The 16,371-nt window shown below is 38.0% G+C and overlaps 1 protein-coding gene across 2 annotated transcripts in view; it reads left to right on the top strand.

Annotated features, from left to right (window-relative positions):
* LOC115223306 (aspartate--tRNA ligase, mitochondrial-like) overlaps positions 1-12,229 on the top strand; it is a 69,575-nt gene extending 57,346 nt beyond the window's left edge. Inside the window, exons 13-19 of one of the 2 annotated variants that reach the window (XR_005003453.1) lie at positions 92-146; positions 3,108-3,188; positions 4,270-4,349; positions 6,897-7,007; positions 8,482-8,557; positions 11,265-11,500; positions 12,114-12,229. Coding sequence is in view for 1 of the 2 variants with exons in the window: in XM_029793817.2 (XP_029649677.1) it covers positions 92-146; positions 3,108-3,188; positions 4,270-4,349; positions 6,897-7,007; positions 8,482-8,557; positions 11,265-11,428 (567 nt within the window). In the remaining variant the exon portion in view is untranslated. Of the gene's footprint in view, positions 1-91; positions 147-3,107; positions 3,189-4,269; positions 4,350-6,896; positions 7,008-8,481; positions 8,558-11,264; positions 11,995-12,113 lie in introns of those variants that run through there. The other variant, XM_029793817.2, reaches the window with a different exon arrangement.
* Positions 12,230-16,371: the final 4,142 nt, after the last annotated feature.

The following is a 16,371-nucleotide window of genomic DNA, read 5'->3' as shown; positions in this document are numbered from 1 at the left end:
GTTTAAACACATACCCCCTGGTGTATCACTGGTACACCTAACATTTTCTCTAGTTTCCCCTTCTTTACTCTTCTTTATTCTTCTCTTTCAGTATTCTTTACTTGGTAAATTACGCCTAGAATGTGCTAACATGATGGAGTCCAATGGTAAGTCAATAACAGAAGAGCTTTTATGCCTGTGTGTGTGTGTGTTTGTGCTGCTGAGAACACTTCTCCTTGTAACAGCCAACCAATGGCCAAAGGCATTCCTGCCATGATTTACTCTTCTAATTTTCAGGGATATTGTACACTGCACTACAGTATGTATCCCTTTTTTAAACAGCAGTGTGTGATTTGAAGGACATTTGACTGCTACTTCTAGTAAGTCTAGTGACCTCATAAATTCATGTGTATCTCTGTATGTTCTCAAAGTAAGTTTTGATAGAATCTACAAAGAATTGAAATGAAACTGCAGACTTGGTTTGCTTGGCAGTACCCACCTCCCACTCTCTCTCTTTATTTTTGATTGGAATTTGCAGTTTTCAAATGTTCTAGATATAAAATGATTGTACAGCCATCTTCATTTTGGATTTGGCTGAGATTTCACAATATTTCAAATGTTATTAGATGATGTAAAATATAGAATACACAGAATTGGGGAGGAAATTATGCAGGGATTTTAGCAGAGGTACTTTTAGGCTCATTTTCACTGTTTGGCCCTACTGAATCATCATTGTTTTTATGTCCCCTTTTCTATGCTCACATGAGTTGGATGTAGTCTTTTGAGGTAGATCTTTTGTGACTGTATGCCCTTCCTGTTGCCAACCCTTACCTGTTTCCAAGCAAGATACTTTCTTTCCCATGGTCACACATGTATTTCATGGAAGATTGGGAAGAACGGATACTACTTGCATGACGTTCATTTACAACTATTGTGATGTCAAGGTAAGGAGATAGTAACACACACATACACACACATATACATACACATACACACAAATATACATACACACACACACATATACATACATACGTACATATGCACGTACATACATACGTACATGTGTGTGTGTGTTACCTTGTCTAGACAGAATGTGGTTGTGTATGAGAAACATTGTTAGACAAGTGATGTTGTTTTGTTTGTTTCCAGTCTTCTGTGAAAGATATGTCTAGCTATGGGGAAATGTTGCCTTGCTTGGAAACAGGTGAATGTTGGTGGCAGAAAGGGCATCCAGTCTTAGAAAATCCATCTCAATGAATTCCATTTGACCCATGCAAGCACAGAAAGGTGAATGCTAAGTGATGATGATGATGATGGTGGTGTGTATATATATATATATATGTCATCATCATTTAAAGTCTGTTTGCGATGCTGGCATGGGTTGGACAGTTTGATAGGAGCTGGTCAGTCGCAGAACTCTCCAAGACTCCAGTTGCCTGTTCTTGCACGGCTTCCATGGCTAGATACTCTTCCTAATGCCAGCCACTTTACAGAGTGTCTGCTGGGTGCTTTTTATGTGGCACAAATGTGACTGCTTTTACGTGACACAACTCTCAACTGACCGAGGGGCCTGCCTGTATGTATAGATGACCATGGTTTTGCTTAGCTTGAATTGGCTTCTCAAGTAAATCACCAGAAGTCTCAATTTGTTGTCATGTCCTCAGTGTGGCCCAATGTCTGAAGATCCTTTCTCATCACTTCATCCCATGTTTTCCTGGGTCTGCTCCTTCCACTAATTCCCTTCACAATTACAGATCAGCACTGTTCTATGTACATGCACACTGACATTACCCACTAAGCAGAGTTTCATTTCTTTCAACCCTTCGTATGTCCTCAGTAGTCACAACCCATGTCTCACTACCATGTAGCATGGCTATTTGTACACAGGCATCATACAGTCAGCCTTTCACTCTGAGGCAGAGGCCCTTCCTTACCAATAAAAGTAGCAGCTCTCTCAACTCTGCCCAGCCCATTCTCATCCTAGAAAGTATGCTTTCAGAGTTCCCTCCTCCATGGCTGACTTGGTTACCTAGGTAATGGAAACTATCAACTACTTCTAAGTATCTTCCCAGCCATTTGTGGGACTCTATTTTCTGCACATCTGCCACACACAAAGACTACTTTCTCTTTCAACCTTTCTGTGATACCGCTGCACTTCTTATGCATCCATAGCTTGCACTAAATACACCATAAGGAATTTCTACCAAAACCTGTTCTACATATTGAGCAGAGCCATCACCTTGAAGGGATTTCTGATTTGTATACTTTCCTACTCACTCGGACTTTGGTCTTTGCTAAAATTAACTCTCACGCCTTTTCATTCCAGACCTTGCTTCCACACCTGAAATTTCTTCTCTAGTTCTGATAGTGATTCAGCAATAAGAGCAAGGTCATTAGCATAAAGGATCTCCCAAGAGCTGCCTGTTTTAAAGTTCTCTATTATTTCCCAGAGGAGGACTACAATAAGCAAGAAAAATCTGAAGACTGATCCTTGGTGAACTCCTACATGTACACTAAATTTCTTGCTATACTGGCATCCCTCTATACAGAAACAGGTGAGAGTTGGTAACAAGAAGGGCATCCCACTGTAAGAATCTGCTTCAACAAATTTTGTCTGACCTTTGTGAGCATGGAAATGTGGCCACTAAAACAATGATAGTTTGGTTATTTCTGGTCTGTTTTGGGTAAATTGAACAAAGAGAGCTGCCAGAAGCTTTGTAACAAGACCGGGGATTTTTAATAGAATTTCTTTTAAAAAAGATGCAAGTGTGGCTGTGGGGTTAAGGAAGTTTGTTTCCCAATCATGTGGTTTTGGGTTCAGTCCCACTGTGTGTCACTTTGGATAAGTATTTTTTATCATGGACTTGGGCCAGTCAAAGCATTGTTTGAAGTGTGTGTAAGAGTGAGTGTGTGTATGTGTATGTATGGTGTGTATATATGTGTGTATTGGATTACTTGTGTGTGTGAGAGAGAAAGAGTGTGTGTGTGTATGTGCTTCTGTTTGGTGTGTATGTATATGTTTGCTTGTATTTGAGTACTTGTGTGTATGTGTGTGTGCGTGTGCAAGAGAGAGTGTGTATGTGTGTTTATACAATATACTAATAAGTTTTTTTTCCCCATTTCCTTAGGTATGAAACTGCGGGACACTGAAGCATTCAATTTTCTTTGGATTGTAGATTTCCCACTTTTCCTACCAAAAGAAGATGGTGGTAAGTCTCTACTTGAAGCATCACTGTTTAAATTCAATATATCTTTAATCCATATAAGGACAACAAGGTAGAACTGCCAGTTTTGGAATTTATCAGTTTAAATGTCTGAGATAAGTTGTGAATAAGATAATAAATCTTCATCTTTAGACAAAGTTTTTTGGGTTTATTTTTCTTTTCAAGTTCAGATGTGGCTGTGTGGTTAAGAAGTTCACTTCCCAACCATTTGGTTTCAGGTTCAGTCCTACTATGTGGCACTGTGGGCAAGTGTCTTCTGCTGCAGCCCTTGTGAATAGATTTGATCAATGAAAACTGGAAGACTTTTGTATATGTATGTGTATGTGTGTGCATGTGTATTGTATGTGTGTATATATATATATATATATATTATATATATATAATATATATATATATAGAAAGAGAGAGAGAGAGAAAGAGAGGCAATTATGTGGATAAACAAATTAGATATATTAAATATAATAGCTTGGGTATGAAATACAAAATATTTATAGATATGTACACATGCAAAACAAGAGAAAGCAAAAGGTGGAGACTTTCAGATGATGAATATTTAAGTATAAATATATCATCATCATCGTCGTCGTTTAATGTCCATCTTCCATGTATGCATGTGAAGGACAGTTGATAGGAGCTGGCCAGGTAGAAAAACTACCCCAGGCTACTCTGTCTGCTTTGGTACCACTCTAAGTGTAGACTGGTGAGTCAGAGGAAAGGAGTTGAAGAGGGCCCTTGGCATTCAACTTGATCTTGGGTGGTGGGATTCCTCAATTTCACGAGGACCCCATCTCTATCCCCTTTTTCTCTTTCTCTTTCTCTGTTGTATAATAGTTGTATACTTCCCTTCTAATGTATAGTTTTGTTTGTTTTGTTTTTTGTAAATCATTCCATTTTATGGAAACTCCAACACTTTAGGTCTGTCTTTGTATTGTCCCCTTCATTCTTCGCCCTGGTGGCAAATATAAGAAATCTATTATTATTATTATTATTATTATTACTCTCACATATTATATCCAAATGACTTCATTAATTTTAAACATGTTTGGTTGTCTTTGTTTTATTCTAGACGGCTTGGAATCGGCCCATCACCCATTCACTGCCCCGATGCCAGAAGATGTTGAACTCTTATATACAGATCCACTTAAGGTACATGATGATGGAGATGATAGTGGTGGTGGTGGTCTGCATCAATCTTGGTCAAGGAGACCTCGGGTCAAAAGCTTTCCAACCATAACCATCCCATTTTATTTATAAATATCTAGGGCAACATTATGTACACACACATACACACACAACCAGATAGGAGAAAGCTAATTCGAAGATTACAGATCCAATCCATCACTGGAACTGTAAAAATCTGTAAAACCTTCCAGAAGTTTATCAATTGAATATATTTGAGCATGTCTAGATATGCAACTATACGCATGAGGATACATACATAAAAAAACTAATCTGTATATACATGCATGCATACTTACATACGTACATATGTACGTATGTATGTAAGTATGTATGCATGTTTTACAGAATTTTACAGTTCCAGTGATGGATTGGATCTGTAATCTTCGAATTAGCTTTCTCCTTTCTACGTGCAAAATGTGACACTTGCAGATGATGAATTTTTAAGTATAACTACAGAGAATACAAACGACAGCATCAAAAGGGACTTTAGGCTGACACATACATACATACGTACGTACGTATGTATGTGTATTCTGTGTAAATATCTCTATAGTTATACTTAAAAATTCATCATCTGAAAGTGTCACATTTTGCATGTATGCATATTTTGTATTTCATACCCAAACTAATATATTTAATATATTTGATGTATTTGATTAGTTTATCTGCGTAATTGTCTCTTTCTCTCTCTCTCTCTCTCTTGTTTCTTTCTTCTTCTTCTCTCTCTCTGTATGTATATATATATATATATATATATATATATATATATGTAGATAGATAGATAGATAGATAGATAGATGCACACATACATACATACATATATATATATATATATATATATTATATATATATATATATACACAGACACATACATATATATATATATATATATATATATATGCTTTTAAATAAAGCATATTACTCTACCTCTGGTATTTGAGTACTCTTTTTTCCACCTTGTTTCACATTTATGTGTTTACTCCGGTATATATATATATATACATACACTAAATATACACACTCATACACAAACGCACATGTATAAAGTGTATGTTCCTTAATTAGCTGTGCTGGAGTTTCTCTGTTGGATCAGTGTTGATAATTCTGATAATATAGAACTCAGTTTGGTGTGAGATGTTACTGCTGCTGTTGTTGTTGTCAGTGGTGGCATCGGTGTCGTTGTTGACGGCGATGATGATGTTGACACTGGCAGCAGCAGTAACAATGACAATGATGAGGAGGAGAATAGAAAAGAAAAAAAGAAAGAGAAAACTTGAGTAAGGAGAGAATATTCTGATGGGCTGCAGTTCTGCTGTGGCAAAATTGATAGAAATGTTTAGTATGGAATTTATAGGAAAGATAAATGAAGAGGCGGAGACAGGTGTGTTGTGCAAGCATGGGTGGAGAGGGCGTAACAGTTGACTGGTTGAGAGTAACATTAGCCATTGTAGCAAGGAGAAGGCTAACCACAGTCTGTAAATCAGTTGGCAATTGATTCTTTGACAAACATCTAGAGAGCTTTCGGATGCAGTCTTAGATCTTTGTGTGTTTACAGAGATAAACTGTACCATTAGTGGTGCCTATTTACAGCTAGGTGACCTCAGCTGATGGAAGTCAAGTCTTGGCTATAGATGCAATGTTTTAATTGATGTGTTGAGTCATGTGTTGAACCAGGAGTTAAACCATGTGTTGAGTTCTGTGTTGAGCCACAGATTGAACCCTGTATGGAGTCATATGTTGAATTAGGTGTTGAGCTTTGTGTTTGAATATTTTGTGATTATATTGCATCCATAAAGCACAACCTGTATGAGTGACAGAGGCAGTAATAACACTGAGAGTTAATATTTATCCCCACTTAAATGTGGACATTCTGTTAGAACATGATATTTGTAGAATATACTACAAGAGGGACTTTCATATTGGGTTCTGGTACAAAATGCATGCTTATTTTTATCACTAGCAAGGGAGATAAATCCTGCCATCTCCAGCACTGAGACCACCAGATCACGTGATTTCGACCTTCCTTGATCTCATCAACGATGGATGCTCAACCGTTAGAGATAACAGTGACTCATCTCCCTGTCAGTGATATATAGAAAAACAGTGCCAGAACAGGTGATTGTGTCACAATTAGCCAGTGAGCTTGTTAAAAAAATATATATTAGTGATAGAGGCAGTATTAATACAACCGAAATGTTTCAATTAACTGTGACAAAAATTAAAAAAATTTGGAGAGATTTAGTCAAAAAACCTTTTGCATTAAATTAAATTGGAATGTACAATGAGGTTTTATATAAAATCATAATATTTAGGTTTTAATGTTGATATAAATACTTTAAATCTGGTGGATTTTCATATGATAAAACCAGAGTTAATTTCAGATGGGTTTGTTACAGAGGGGGGAGTGCTAAGTATAATTGCAATGGGTTAGTATAAAAAAAAAGTTAATTAAATACAATGATTAGAATATATTGGTCATTGCTCCACGTTTATCTCTTATTTCCTTATTAGGTGAAGGGTCAGCATTATGATCTGGTGTTAAATGGACATGAGATTGGAGGAGGTTCAATTCGTATTCACACAGCTAAAGAACAACTTTATATATTGGAGCAGATACTTAAGGTAAATATTCCATTTTTAAAGGATAGTAGGGTATGGTTTGAAGGAAATATGACTGCTCTTTCTAGTATGTTGATTAACAACATAGAGGTGTGTGGTGTTGTTGTTGTTGGTGTTGTTGGTGGTGGTGGTGGACTTGTTGGTTCAAGGAGAAGTGGATTTATATAGCAGTAGGAAAGTTGTATAGCTTATATACCAGAAAGCTGTTTCTAAAGATTGTTCTGTTGCTTTGCCTTTATGAATTCAAGTTCTTTCAAAATTGAGGATGATTTTCACCCCACTTTTAAAATAATACCAGTAATATTCTGTTTTTTTCAAGTAAAAGCAATGAACTTTGAACTGCAACAAGTGGTCTGACATAATGTTACCACTGTACCATCTAAGAGGCACAAAAAAAAAACCAAACATAAAGTAAAGTGAATCCTATTCAACAATGTCTGTAATGTGGCTTTGAGACTGTCACAGACATTTCCTTTCATTGCGATAACTAAATGCTCATCTGAAAGATGTCTGCTCATCATGTTTCACATGATTCCTGCTGTTCTCAAGGCAGCGAGCTGGCAGAGTGGTTAGCACACCGGGTGAAGTGCTTAGCAGTATTTTGTCTGTCTTTACATCCTGAGTTCAAATTCTGCCGAGGTCAACTTTGCCTTTCATCCTTTCAGGGTCGATAAATTAAGTACAAGTTGCATACTGAGGTTGATCTAATTGACTGGCCCCGCCTCCCCAAAAATTTCAGGCTTTGTACCTAGAGTAGAAAAGAATAATTCCAGCTGTTTTCTCCCTTATTAAATATGTGGTTGTGGGTGGCACTGAATGACAAACCCTGGTGATGATTTCCGATCCATGGTGTTGGCCTTAGCATGCTTGGAGTTGAGGGGCTGTGACTTCAGGTCTCCCACTCTTTGTTTTGCTCATGTCTTCTCTACAGTGGTGAGACTTGGACCATCCTCAAACAGGAACTGAACAAGCTTGAGCTGTTACAATTGTGATGTCTTTGTCATATCCTTAGTGTCTCTCTACGTGACCGAATCTCAAACAACATCTGAGAACAATGTCATCCACAGCAGCCAACAATTGAAGTCCAGCAGTGCAGGCTCCAGTGGCTTGGCCACATCTGCAGGATGAGTGCCAGAAGACCAACTTTTGTGGTGGCAGTGACCCACACACTGGAGAATCCAGAGCAGCACACCAAAAAAGACATGGAGGTTATAAGAAATAGACATTTTGCTGCTTAAAGTAGTTAGTGTGACGTCATAGATGTAACTCGTGTGTGACATGATTGTGACTCAGCTTCAAGTTTATTCTACACACATTGCAAATGCAAATATTCTTGACAGAAAGCATCAAGACTACAAACTCCAAGATATATTAGGTTGGTCTTTATACTTGGATTCTAGAACTGTTTAGAAGAAACTGTGTTTCTTTTGTGAATTGTATAATTAATTATCTTTTTTGTTTTTTTTTCTTTTAATAGGAAGACAGCAGTCAACTGCAACACCTTTTACATGCTTTGGACAGTGGCTGCCCACCTCACGGAGGAATTGCTCTGGGTAAGTAGAGGCAGAATCATTAATGAGGTTCAACGCTATTTTTAGTTGGTACCAAAATATGGGGAAACAACATCAGTGGAGGATGAAGATAATGAAAGTTAGATATTCGTTAGTTTATAAACCAAACGGAAAGTAATATTGGTTGGGAAGGGGGTGAGTCAATTACACTGTCCCCAGTACACAACTGGTACTTATTTTATCGACCCTGGAAAGATGAAAGATGAAGTCAACTATGGCAGAATTTGAACTCAGAGAGTTAAGACAAATGAAGTGTTGCGTAGTGCCTGGCATGGTAACGATTCTGCTTGCTTGCTGCCTTAAAAATGGAAAGTAATGTTATAATAATAATAATAATAATAATAATAATGAAATTATTGTATATAGTGCTCAGGTGCACCACAACTTGTCAAAAGTGCGTATAGAGAATATGCAGTAATGTGCAAATGTCTGGGAAGCAAACAGTGTATGAGTCAGATACATGTTTGCATGTGTATGGAGGGGAGAAAATCAGGTGCAGTGTTGGCAAATCTCAGGAAGCATGGAAGTTTTGAAGGATGCAGTGCTCCGACAACTAACAACTGATGCTGGCAGTTTGTTCCATGCTTCAGCAACTTTTAGCATGAAAAAATGTTTCCGAAAGTCATGGAAGGAACTGTGCTGTTTTCTGACTTTGTAAACATGTCCACGGGTGTTAGACAGATGGAGTTTGAAAAGGTGCTCAGAGTTATTGTTTGTAAGATGGTTATATGTCTGCTTCAACAGAGACTAATGGAGTAAGTACTATAAATCAATGAAACCCTTTGTAGTTTCATTGCTGCTTTTGTTTAAGGTTCTGTTATTATTTAGATGTAGGCACAGTCAACTATATGAAGGTTATGTGTTGTCTCAAGAATACAGCAGCCATCTGTGTTGTGACTGCGATCTTCACTGTAGCTGTCTGTTGCACTCTTTATGAATCTAAAATTAGACTATAATTTCTGTAATATTTGGAAAAGTGGGTGTTTAATGAATAAAAATCTGAAGAATCAGGTGTGACTGTGTGGTAAGAAGTTTTCTTCTCAACCACATGGTTCCGGGTTCAGTCCGACTGCATGGCACCTTAAGCAGGTGTCTTCTACTATAGCTTCGGGCTGACCAAAACCTTATACTCATAAGGTTTTGGTCAGCCCGAAGGATGTGGTAGACAGGAACTGCAAAAAAGCCAATTGTAAATGCGGGTGTGCATCATTATGTCTGTGTTTGTTCCCCCACCACTGCTTGACAACTGGTGTTAGTGTGTTTATGTCTCCATAACTTAGTGGTTCAGCAAAAATAGAACCAACAGAATAAGTACCAGGCTTAACAAAAAATAAGTACTGGGGTCGATTCATTTGACTAAAAATTCTTCAACATGATGCCCTAGCGTGGCCACAGTCTAATGATAAAAGAATCGTCATCATCCATCCATCCACCCACCCACTTTCCATGCTGACATGGGTAGAATGGTTTGACAGAATTCAGTGTGTTGGAAGATACATCTGCCACTATTTTTGGCATGGTTTCCAGGGCTAGATGCTTTTCCCTGCAGCATTCTCTCTACAGAGTGTACTGGGTGCATATTTCTTGGCCCTGGCACCTATTAGAGCTTGCCTTGCCATCAGCGAGACTGAAAAGCCCTGTCAATCCCTGCATTGCTGCTGTTCAGGTCGCCCTGACCTGCACTGTTGAGGGTCACCTTGTAGCTTGAAAAATGAAAAGAGGGATTATGAGATCCCTTTGGTCTTGTCTTACGAAGGACTTTTCAACCTTACTAGTGTTGGTGCCACAAGAAAATACATTCAGTACATTCTGTAATGTGACTGGTACTAGGAAGGGCACCAAACTATGGGAACTAAGCCAAATGACATATACAGGGACCTAGTCTTCTTAGGAAGCTGAAGTTTCCAATGAGAGCTGACTTGCACTCAGATGAACCATTCACCTCATACCAGTATGGGAAAGTGGTACGAAGATGATTATTATTATTATTATTATTATTATTATTATGCTAGGTGGTAAACTGGCAGAATTGTTGGGCAAAATGCTTAGTGCCATTTTGTCTGTCTTTACGTTCTGAGTTCAAATTCTGCCAGAGTCAACTTTGCCTTTTATTCTTTCAGGGTTAATAAAATAAATAGCAGTTGAAAACTAGGGTTGATGTAATTGACTGGTCTCCTCCACCAAAATTCCAGGTCTTGTGCTTTTAGTAGAAAGAATTGTTGTTGCTATTATTATGCAAGGCGGCAAGCTAGCAGAATCTTTAGCATGCTGGGTGAAATGCTTAGGGGTATTTCATCTGTCGCTATGTTCTGAGTTCAAGTTCCATCAAGGTTGACTTTACTTTTCATCCTTTCGGGGTCAATAAATTAAGTAACGGTGAAACACTGAGTTTGATGTAATCAACTAGTCCCCTCCCAGCAAATTTCAGGCCTTGTGCCGAGAGTAGAAAGGATTATTATTATACATCACTGACCTGAGTTTTTAACAACAAAAACTCAATTGCAGTCATATTTATCACAGAATAAAGAGATCACATATTGTGAGAAAATATAAATTTTCACACAGCTTATTCCATTCATTAAATGCCTTTTATATTAAAAACCAAGATAATACTTTAGCCATATGATTATTAAATTTATTCTAATTAATTTCTTAAATGAATTATCATTTTTTTTCATTTCTCTTCTAGGTCTTGATCGTCTCTTAGCCATTTTGTGTGGTGAGCCAAGCATTCGTGATGTCATCGCATTCCCCAAGTCACATGATGGTAAAGATCCTATGAGTAAAGCTCCTGCAACAGTTTCTGCTGAAGATCAGAATTACTACCACATATCCTCCAAATTTGCAGATTAGCATCAGAGAAATTCTCTCCAAAATACACTGTCACTGATCAAAGCATGTTGACTTGAAGCAACTAATGCCACATGAATATATCCAAATGGAGGGAGTAGAACAGCTAAAATTCAGCCTACATATGTTTCCTAGCTAGACTGGATTTTATCTGCTCCAATCCCTCAGTTTGGGTTTTTATTCACAATCGCAGCAACTTAGGTTGCCAACCATGAACTATAAAAAAATTTTTATGCTTTTTGAACTTTGATATGGAAAAAGCCTACAACCTTCAAAATCAGTAAATTATTTATAACGCTGTTTTTTATACCACAGACTACTATGAGGACATTGACTAAATCAGAAAGAAGTGCTTAGAAACCAATGGTCAGTTTCTGACCAGCCATAACAAATAACATTCTAAATATATTACTTATCTAATGTTTTAGAGTCTGCTTCCTTTTTGGATATATGAACCACTTATGATATATATATATATATATGTATGTATGTTTGTGGTTCCTAGTCATGCCTTCACCCACCCTGAGGCACACACATGGCTGGGCACAGGCATGGCTATGTGGGTTAAGATGTATGCTTTGGAACTACATGATTAGGGCTTTGGTCCCACTGCAACATGCTTTTGGCCAGTGTCCTCCACTATCAATATTTTGTGAGTGATATTGGTAGCTGGAAACGGAAAGAAACCCATCTTGTGTGTGTGTATGTGTTTGTCCCCTACCAACACTTGACAATCTCACAATGGTTGCAGTCTAGTGGCTGAAACAAGTAAAAAATTAAAAAAATAAAGATTATATATACATATATATTAAAATAAAAAGTGCAGACACAGATTGCTAGAATACTCCTATGTATCAAAACTGGAAAAGTACAGGACAAGAAGAAGAAAAGAAACAGAAAATGATTTAGCGTAATACAAAGACATTTTTGAATAAAAATATTTACATAAATTCAAATAATCTGCCATAAAAAGCTAAAAACAGAAAAAACGAAAAGTGCACATGTCTTTGATGAACAATTTCATAAATCCATTTAGCAGTTTTTTTTCTTCTTGTTTCAGGTTCTATATTCTTGGATTTTGTGCCTGCATTTTTTTATTTTAGTTTGCTTTTTTTCCATGCAACACTTCTATTGTTATGATAATTATATTTACCTTTATGATTGGAAAAATGATAATATTATAAATATTTTTAAAATAAAGATTTTGTTCAAACTTGGAAATTTGTTTGCACCTCAAAATAACAAAGGATTAAAAACAATTTATCTGTTACAAATAAATATATTTTTAAATAAACTTCTTGCTACACAGACCTGCCAGCACTGTGTATGTGCTGGTTGTAAAACAAAAGTCTCACCATTCATACAAAGTGTTGTTTGTCTGTCCTCTGTTAGAGTATGTCAAGGTTATTGTTTGATAGATTTGTGAAACTTTTAGCTTGCTTGGAAACAGACGAGGCACCAGGAAGGACATCTGGCTGTGAAACAAATATTTATTTGTTACCCAATTAGCATGGAAAAGCAGACCATGTTAGCAGGGTATAACAAACCAGCAGACATATGTGGATGTATAGAATAAAATGCAGAGAAGAATAGATGCCACAAATGACTTTAACACAAATTCTGAATAATATGTAAATCTTGTGCTTTTCTGCATTTTATTCTAAATATGTTGCTGCCCTCCACTACAAGTTTATTTCACCAATATTTATTACATTGGTATAATGTATTACAGTTTAATGGTGTTATGGAGTTCTTAAAATCCCATGGATATTATTTTAAGATGTTTATACATTAATTCACTAAATATGTCATCATCATCATCATTGAACGTCCATGCTGGCATGGTTTGGACGGTTTGACTGGAGACTGGCAAACTAGGAGGCTGCTCCAGGCTTTAATTTGATCTGGCAATGTTTCTACAGCTGGATGCCCTTCCTAACACCAACCACTCCGAGAGTGTATTGGGTGCGTTTTATGTGCCACTGGAACAGGAGCCAGTAAGACAGCACTGGCATCGGCCACATTCGGATGGTGCATTTTACGTACCATCGGCATGGGGTGCCAGTCGGGTGGCTCTGGCAGCAACCCATACATGAATGAATGGTGCTCATTGCATGCCACCAGCACTGGTAATGGCCACAATCATCAACATTGTTTAATGTCCACTTCCCATGCTGGCATGGGTTGGACGGTTTGTCAGGACCCTCCACCAGACTTCTGTGTCTGTTTTGGCAGAGTTTTTACAACTGGATGCCCTTCCTAACACCACCCACCCAGTAGAGTGGACTGAGTGCTTATTACATAGCACAAGCACAGGCGAGATCAGTTTTGGCAGCCTTTTGGCAGCTTGATGCCCCTTCCAAATGCCAACCACTTTACAATGTGGACTGGATGCTTTTTAGGTGGCACCTGCACAGAGAGGGTCACCAAGTAATTTTGCAAGACAAGGATCCTTTGAGAGGGGAGGGGGGCATTGGGGGTTCATTCAAAGCTGATGGTTCAGTCCATTTGCTGTTTCATCAGCTTCAAATGAATACAGGTACCTTTTGCCCATTTGTACACCCAAGTACATATCACACACACACACATACAAGAGAGCAAGAGAATTGTTGTTGTCCTTCATTGATTGTGTGTGTCAAGTGAAGGTATCAAAGTTCTGATCCTGTACTCATGGTGTCCTTCTTCACTGTAGGTGTTGTGAGAACCAAGTAGATAACACTGTCAGCCCATACTCATGAATCACTGCTTATGTTTTGTGTTGTCAATCCAATTACTTCGACCTTTCAGCAGAAATAGGATTCGTACTCCATTGTTGAATTGGTAGACAGAGGGAAGGGACACAACTCTAAAAGCAATTCTTACATCAATTTGTGATTTGTAAACAGTCACTCACCACATGCTTGCTTGTAAAGATGGATGTAAAAAAAAATTAAATGAAGAACTATCAAGAGAATATAATTTAGATTTGAATTTATAAAGAATTACAGCAATAAATTCTGTGTGCTTTTAGACACAAAGCACCTAAATGAGAGGATCTCTCAAAGCTAATAATACAGCATTTGGTGTTCTAACAAGGCAATCCATGTTAAGTTGGATATACAGATTACCGTTTGGTATTACTATTACTTCTGTCATTAAATTTAGAAATGAATTGTTTGTTGATAACTTTATTGTTTATTTTGTTAAAATGTCTATCATTGTAGTTGTGGCTCTCATTGTTTTCTTTCTTTACTTGACTTAATGTCTGTTTTCTGCTCTCTCTTTTTACCCTTTTCCAGCCAGTTGTAGTGCGTCTGTGTATCGTATAGAATAAGGCTCTTCATCATCATCTTTACTATAGTTAGTCAGTTAGTTTGGTCAACCTCCCGGACACTTTAATAATTCCACACGACCATGCCATCAATCACACTCTCTCATGCATGTTCTTAATTCTTCAACATTTGCCTTTCCACTGTCTTGAAACGAGTTGTCCACATAGGTTAGACATTGATTCTTCCCTCAACTCACTGACCAGTTGACACACAGGCTTTTCTGGGCACCTGATGCAATGACCAGCAACTCTCATTCTTCTCTGCTGCTGAATCTTATTGGCGTTACTTCTGACTCTCTATACATTCTCACCTCAAATATTCCTAAGGGTCACCTTTATCTTTTGTACGTCCATAAAATAAAGTACCTTTCAAATACTGGGTGTCAATGTAAAAGATTTACCCTACCCCACTACACTGTTCATCTTGTGCCTAAATCCATAATCAAAAATGTTCCAGCTGTAACTATTTCATCTTCATTCAGGCATAGTGTATTTACAACTTTGTTATCCAATATGTCCTTCCTATGCTTTTTAAGATGGAAGGGTGTAATTTGAGAGCGATTTAGCTGTCATTTCTAGCAGATTGAGTGATCACATCAAAGCTGTAGTGGTATCTGATATCCTCACTGTTTGAGAGACACAGTAGGAATGATCTCGTTTGAGATTACAGCCATCTTTGGCTGGGTTGTTCCTGTTGTGTCCACTGATCTGATTGGTTGACATGTGGCGCGGTTTGTCTCTCTACTTATTTCGTGCCACTATCCAATGCCAACCAATAATGGCCTTTCATTAAGGTCTCGTGACACCCTTTTTCCTAGGCTCTGTTGAGCCATCTTTCTTGTATATAAAGGGTTGCTCTCAGTATACTTGGTCTTTGACTCCAGACCTTTGGAAGTATTAGTTGTATTGTCTACCGTGCCATTATTGGATTACCCTTGTTAAAAACTTTTGTTATTTCTGTGAAGGAACTGCCCGTGAGGGTAGGCCAAATTATGGCCAGCCCGGGAGGGACGGCAGACCTAATTGAGGCAAGACCGGAGAAAACGGCAAGCCGAGTTGTGGTAAGCCCAGGAAAAGCAGCAAACTGGAGACCTGGAGAAGTTTTTTGGCATGTCAAAATCCCTTAGTCATGCTAGGGGACCTTAATGCTATAGTCGATGCGTGTGTCGACAGCGTTGGCTCTAAAGATAGGAAACCAAACATTGGCTTCCGGGATCTACTAAGTCGCTTTCAGCTGGTAGATCCCTACAGACTTGAATTCCCGAACGCTCCACAGTGGACGTGGTCAAATAGCGACGGGTCTGTCAGGTCCTGTATAGAAAGGATTCTCATTAGAAAAATAGATAAAGACATAGTTAAGTGTCCACAGCTTCACCCGGTCAGTTACAGTGATCACAAGATGGTCACTGGCAAACTGCTCCTAGATAAGTTATGTAGAAAGGGATCCGGTTACTGGAAACTCAATAAGTCCCTTTTGGCTATTGAGGATTTCAGAAGCCGGATTAAGTTATTAATTCAGAGGGTGTTAACTGGTTCCATTATTAACAACAAATGGTGGTACACCCTCAAGCGAGCCATTAAATACGAGTCCATTAGATATAGCATAGGACTAGTCACTAGTGGGCGTAGAAAAGAA

Source organism: Octopus sinensis, linkage group LG22 (genome assembly GCF_006345805.1).
Source record: "Octopus sinensis linkage group LG22, ASM634580v1, whole genome shotgun sequence".
NCBI lineage: Eukaryota > Metazoa > Mollusca > Cephalopoda > Octopoda > Octopodidae > Octopus > Octopus sinensis.
This window is presented reverse-complemented; position numbering and strand designations above follow the sequence as displayed.